Genomic DNA, 7,073 nt, shown 5'->3' with positions numbered 1-7,073 from the left:
ATATTTTAATAGGTTACGCCAGCTTTTATTAACACAATGTGTTACCTCTCTTGCTCGTTGGTCATCTTCTCATCGTAATAATAGACGTACTCGTACCTTTATTCAATTTCGATATCGTCAATCTTGCTTTTACCTTGGCCTTTATTTTGGTTGCCCGTTTTGCAAGACTCCTGCTGCCTATGTTATGTCTCAATTTCGTCATGCTTGTCATATTCATGACAAAAAACTTGTTCATACACCTCCCCCTCCTCCTTCTCCTCCTTTTGCTTTACCTTGTAACCGTGTGTCTAAAAGACACGCTGATGGTTTTTATAAAGATGTAACTTCCCGATGCCTAGGACTTTTCTACCGCAAATCCTATGCTTTTCATCATGTTCTTGAGGACGACAGTGGTTCACTTTCTGCTCGAACTCTTATCTCATATTCTGCTCACAAATCTATCTCCCACCCTACGAAGAAACAACTTGCTCGTCAAGTACGCCATAAAGACCTTCTATCAGACTGGAGCAAATTTTCACGACATGTTGTTCACTCCGATCTTCTTGACTCTTCTATGTGGATGGCCACTAAGGATCCTGCTATAGTCATTCCTCCTACCTCCTATAATTTGACTATGTCTACTACTGATTACTCAATTGTCCAGAATATACGTAATCTTGTATCCTCACGTCCTGACGTTTCCTTCTGTTTGAAAGAACATTCACATCAATCTTCTGTTGCGTTCGTGTCTTCTAAGTTTACGGGTTCTATCCAAAAAGTGGTTTTGAATCCCTCTTCTGTAGTTGCAAGTCATTTTATCACTGACAAACCCACCTCTGGTCCTTTTGTTGGTCTGAACTGCCTTGCTATTGATTATCAAGATTTCAAAACTCTTGGCTTTAGTCGTTCCATTATTGATATGGTCTGAAGGATACTCTCGAATAGTGCTTCCATTTATGTACCTTCTCACAATTTCCTCTGGTTATTAATTTCCAAGCACAACACTTCCTCGGTATCGAAGAAGTATCTTCGAGATGCCATCCAATCTATTATCACCAAATCGGCTTCATCTTCGACATTTTCACATCTTTGGAATAGTGATACCCGGTTTTCTTTCAAACTAGGTCGTGTTAAACCTTGTGATATCTTAATGTTATTGGATGTTTGTGCACCTTGGTTTGATTCACATCCTTACCCTGCTCCTTCTGATTTCCGAACATCGTGGGAATTACCCGCTGATTTTGTTCATCCTGTTTTTTTAATGCGCTAATTGCGCTAGTTTCTTATTAATTAATTACCTTCCTTTTATTATTCTTCTTTTACACTTCATTTCTTTCATGCTTATTTTAAGCTTTCCTATTCCTTTCCTCTTTCTTTATGAATACAAATTTTATCATTCTGTATCGAAAATTTATATACAGCGCTTTAGCGATTGATGAATTTACTCTATTGAATTACAAAATTTTACAACATTTTATGTCAGCCAGAATTTACACATAAAACTTCGGTTAAAGATTAATTCGACTAGCTTGCTAGTGTCTCGGCTGCTTCCAAATTACGTGGCCCATCTATAAATTCTTCTCCTATTGTTTCTTCTTCACATACAAATGACTTTTCTTTGGCGACAGTTTCTCAGGATTCCTGGATTTCTTGGATATCCTCTTCTATAATTCGGGGTGGATCATGGATCTCGCACTTGGATTTTCTGCGCCGCTTAACAGTTCAACCTCTTAGGATTTCTTTCTGGTAACGGACTGGATTTTTGGATGTTGGATAGTTGACTCACACTGGCCTTCGGGTAAAGTTGGGGTATGCGATTCTGTAATAGTCTAGTTTTTCTTTGCTTTAATTTTATTCTAGTTTAGATTTCTTTACTTGTATGAATCGTGAAGCTACTCTTTTTATTTTTATTAGTTTATTTTCTTATTTTTGTAATATTGTTCGTTTGAATTTTCGATGTTAAAATATAAATAAAAATAACGTCATAAGACTGTTTGCACAGAAAAAGGATAAAATGCCTAAATGGCCCGATGGAGGATGTCTTCTATAGTGGTGCTGTTACCTGAGGAATTAAGTACTCGGTTTAATGGTTGCCCATTGAAGATGATAGGACACAGACCCGAGATTAGTCTCATAAGAGGCAATGGGTGGTCTGGCCGTAAACACTTGCAAAGGAAAAGGATAAAACTTTCTTCTCCTATTGTTTCTTCTCCACATACAAATAACTCTTCTTTGGCGACAGTTTCTCAGGATTCCTGGATTTCTTGGATATCCTCTTCTATAATTCGGGGTGGATCATGGATCTCGCACTTGGATTTTCTGCGCTGCTTAACAGTTCAACCTCTTAGGATTTCTTTCTGGTAACGGACTGGATTTTTGGATGTTGGATAGTTGACTCACACTGGCCTTCGGGTAAAGTTGGGGTATGCGATTCTGTAATAGTCTAGTTTTTCTTTGCTTTAATTTTATTTTAGTTTAGATTTCTTTGCTTGTATGAGTCGTGAAGCTACTCTTTTTATTTTTATTAGTTTATTTTCTTATTTTTGTAATATTGTTCGTTTGAATTTTCGATGTTAAAATATAAATAAAAATAATGTTATAAGACTGTTTGCAAAAGGAAAAGGATAAAACTAGGGTTGGTCACCCTATCTCGGTGGTTAGTCACTGAGACCCTCATTAAGCCTGAGTATGGTGAGGTCGCAGGTTCGATTCCCATGACCACGGAAATAAAAAGAATTTTACTGCGGACGCTACAACCAATAGCGTGAAGGTACAGGGATTAGTGTAGTTGGACTGCATCATGGTGAATTAGTGTGTACGGTTAGGCCGCACATTTCAACTAAGGGTCATGGTGTTCTTCTAACGTTCCCTATGAGGCTATTGGCATGTGCGCAATCCTGTCCTTGAGGTCACTACTATACCTTGAGGGGGACTTCCTGTCCAGGTGGTCACTCTACGATACTGCTTGGGGTCAGTAATGGCTAGATGGTCGTCCTAGATGGTAAAGCTGAGGGTGCAATGTCTTAGTGGTAGTTAGACCTTCTGTTAGGTCTTAGACCAACCAAGGTGTTCGTGCACAGAACAGGTAGCATGGCTATGGAGTTCGATTTCCTACTCCTTGGCCCCTCCATGTTGGTGATCCCTGGTGGTTGATACCCACCATAAGGGGTGATCCTGGACAGATGCCTGCTACTTCCTGTCCGAGTGGTCGCTACAAAGTATACCACTTGGGGTAAACAACTGTACTATCGGTGCTAGGTAATCGCGGGCTGTAGTGGCCTTTGAGTGAGACTTAGTACCTAAAATGGTGGTATGGAAGGGATCTTAGATGGTTGATGTTACCTGTCGAAAGTCCTCCATGAAAGTAGATGCTCTCTAAAGGTCGTTAAATAAATTGAGTATCAGTATCATGCAATGGGTATAGGATGAGTAGGCGGCGTGTCTCAGCTTCAGATCAGCCTAAAATGGCCCGATGGGGGATGTCTTCTATAGTGGTGCTGTTACCTGAGGAATTAAGTACTCGGTATAATGGTTGCCTATTGAAGATGATAGGACACAGACCCGAGATTAGTCTCATAAGAGGCAATGGGTGGTCTGGCCGTAAACACTTGCAAAGGAAAAGGATAAAACTAGGGTTGGTCACCCTATCTCGGTGGTTAGTCACTGAGACCCTCATTAAGCCTGAGTATGGTGAGGTCGCAGGTTCGATTCCCATGACTACGGAAATAAAAAGAATTTTACTGCAGACGCTACAACCAATAGCGTGAAGGTACAGGGATTAGTGTAGTTGGACTGCATCATGGTGAATTAGTGTGTACGGTTAGGCCGCACATTTCAACTAAGGGTCGTATGTGTTCTAACGTTCCCTATGAGGCCATTGGTATGTGCGCAGTCCTGTCTTTGAGGTCACTACTATACCTTTGGGGGGGACTTTCTGTTCAGGTGGTCACTACCCGATACCATCTTGGGGTCAGTAATGGCTAGTATGGTCGTCCATCAGATGGTAAAGCTGAGAGTGCAATGTCTTAGTGGTAGTTTGACCTTCTGTTAGGTCTTAGACCAACCAAGGTGTTCGTGCACAGAACAGGTAGTATGGTTATGGGGTTCGATTCCCCACTTCTTGGGTCCTGGTTGGTGATCCCTGGTGGTTGATACCCACCATAAGGGGTGATCCTGGACAGAAGCCTGCTACCTTCCCGTCCGAGTGGTCACTACAAAGTATACCACTTGGGGTAAACAACTGTACTATCGGTGCTAAGTAATCGCGGGCTGTAGTGGCCCTTTGAGTGAGACTTAGTACCTAAAATGGTGGTATGAAAAGTGCTTAGATGGTTGATGTTACCTGTCGAAAGTCCTCCATGAAAGTAGATGCTCTCTAAAGGTTGTTAAATAAATTAAGTATCAGTATCATACAATGAGTATAGGATGAGTAGGCAGCGTGTACCTAGCTTCAGATCAGCCTATAATGGCCCGATGGGGGATGTCTTCTATAGTGGTGCTGTTACCTGAGGAATTAAGTGCTCGGGGTACTAATGGTTGCTATTGAAGATGATAGGGCACATTGGCATTCCGTATTAGTCTCATAAGAGGCAATGGGGTGTCTGGCCGTAAACACTAGCAAAGGAAAGGATAAAACTACCACCATTCGATTCGTCTCAGTGAGACGATTCTAACAAGCTATGATATATCTTTGTACGATTATTAGATGCCAAGTTATTTAATATATTCTTTATATAACTGTGATTATAAACGGTTCTTTTTAATATAAGATTTTTAAGGATAGGTGTAATAGTGACTATAGATAGATTGTGACTATATAGGATAGATTTTAATAATAAAGTGTTTTGAATATTCAACTGGTGTGACTATATAGTAGAATGTGACTATAACGGGAGTAACTATAGAGGGAGTTGACTGTATATCTAAATATTACTACAGATTTATTAATATTTTAAATATATATTAACTAGTATTATAATTTTTTATTTTAATTATATAATAAAATTTATTATTATTCAATTAAATTTTGTATTGTTAAAAATAAATATAATATAATTATTATATAAAAAAAAAAATAATTATATAAATTAATTGTATTTATTAAAGAAAATTACTAAACTTAACCAGAAAAAATTTCTTTTTCTCTCCTTTTATTTCAATTTTTAATTAAAATATTGACTTGTATAGTAATTTAAAAATAAAATTATATATAAATTTATGAGAAAAAGGTTTTATTAAATTAAAAAAGGTAGTTGTTCAGATGGTTTTTGAGAAAATTACATAATTTTAATTTTTATAATTAAATTGTATTTTTCATAATAAAAATTTTTTTTAAAACCAAAAATTGCTAAATTTTTATGTGATTAATATCCAATTATATTTATTTTATATATTTCATAAAAAAAGTTTATTTTTTTTTAATTCTTAAGGAAGAAAAATTATCCCTTTGGTTAAGATTAGCAACATTATTTATTAAAATATATTTCTTTTTTATAAAAATAGTAATTATAATTATATAAAATTTTAAATATTTATTAGTATAACTAAAAATTGCAATAGTTATCCTATTTAAAACTTTTATTATTTAGAAAAATATATATAAATTACTATGGTGGCTGTCACCTATAAACTACACTAATATTATATAACTTCAAATTTTTATAAATTGTAAATTGAATAGTAAAAAGAAAAAACTAAACCAATAAAATGATAAAGCAACATGTACTGAATATTTTTATCAGATTATTTTATAGAATTTAATAAGAATTTTAATTAATATTATGGGTTAAAGTTGGATAATTTTATTAAGTAGCAATAATAAAAATATAAAATTTTGGACTAGTTTTCATGTAATTTTTATGGATTTTACAAAAATTCCATGGAAATCTATAAAAATTTCATGTAATATGACAAAAAAAAATTTTACCACTCACATGATAATTAAAATTTTAACAAAGTACTTTAAAAAATAAGTTACATTATACATGCTGCCCAAATTATTTTGAGATGTCATAATTATAATTTGGAATGCTGTAATTCATTCAGTTTATATATAATTTACTATGTAAAGTGCTAAAATAATTTGGGATGTTATAATTGAATTTGGAATTTTACTTATAATTACGGCATACAGCAGTCCAAAATAATTTGGATGGTATGTATAAGTTATACAATATAAATAAATAAAATTCAAATTTTGAACTATTTTTCAAAATTGTTATTTATAGATTGTAATTTTGTATTTAATATTTACAAATTATTTATTAGCATAAATCTTTCTACTAATTAGATGATATAAACCTATTCTTAAAACAATAAACATACAACTTGACTTTACATTGTGTTATTTTTTTAACAAATCTAAATATTTACTACTTTTTTTTTTAATCTTTAATTCTAAAGCTTGCTGAACTGTTTTTTTGGTTTGGATAATATCTATCATTAATTTCAAAACTTAAAATTTCATTATCTGATTTTTCTAATAATAATTGTGAAATATCAGTTACTTTCTGCCAACTACTTTGAATTCCATCCAATTTAACACTTTCTATCTTAATATTATCAAATTCAATTGCTATCACTTTTTTAGTATTTATCTTTACTAAATTAATTACTTTTTCAAAATTTGAACTTTGAGAAAACATCTGAAACTTTGGTTTAATATCTGTGTAAAGAGTAAGGATGGTGCCGCAAATATGTAATTGCGGAATAATTGCGATTTACGGTATTGCGAAACATTGCGAATTTTAATCTGCAAATTCGCAAATCCGCAATTATCTGCAAAACCGCAAATATTCTGCAAATCCGCAAATATTGCAAAGTATCGCAAATATTTTACAATTGAATTGCAGTACTTGCGATATTTGCGGATTTGTGAAATATTTGCGGATTTGCGAAATGTTCGCAAAAAAAACTATTTTTTTTTTAATAAAATATAATTACTATTTGAAATTACACAAGAAGACCAAACAACATCATGGCTGTCTAGCATATTAGATAGAAACACTCACGCCAATATAGTTATAGATAAGGATGGGTCTGCAAATAATTTCCAAAATCTGCAATATTGCGGATTTTAGAGTTGAATTGCGGTT

At 34.2% G+C, this 7,073-nt stretch overlaps 1 protein-coding gene across 1 annotated transcript; it reads right to left on the bottom strand.

Moving 5' to 3' along the window:
• Positions 1 to 6,362: 6,362 nt before the first annotated feature.
• On the bottom strand, positions 6,363 to 6,623 carry OCT59_026374 (uncharacterized protein; the record flags this gene model as incomplete). The annotated part of the gene is made up of 1 exon (XM_066143126.1): positions 6,363 to 6,623. The coding sequence occupies one exon, from the start codon at positions 6,621 to 6,623 to the stop codon at positions 6,363 to 6,365; it is 261 nt and encodes an 86-aa protein (XP_065992674.1).
• Positions 6,624 to 7,073: the final 450 nt, after the last annotated feature.

Source organism: Rhizophagus irregularis, chromosome 6 (genome assembly GCF_026210795.1).
Source record: "Rhizophagus irregularis chromosome 6, complete sequence".
NCBI classification, from domain to species: Eukaryota; Fungi; Glomeromycota; class Glomeromycetes; order Glomerales; family Glomeraceae; genus Rhizophagus; species Rhizophagus irregularis.
This window is presented reverse-complemented; position numbering and strand designations above follow the sequence as displayed.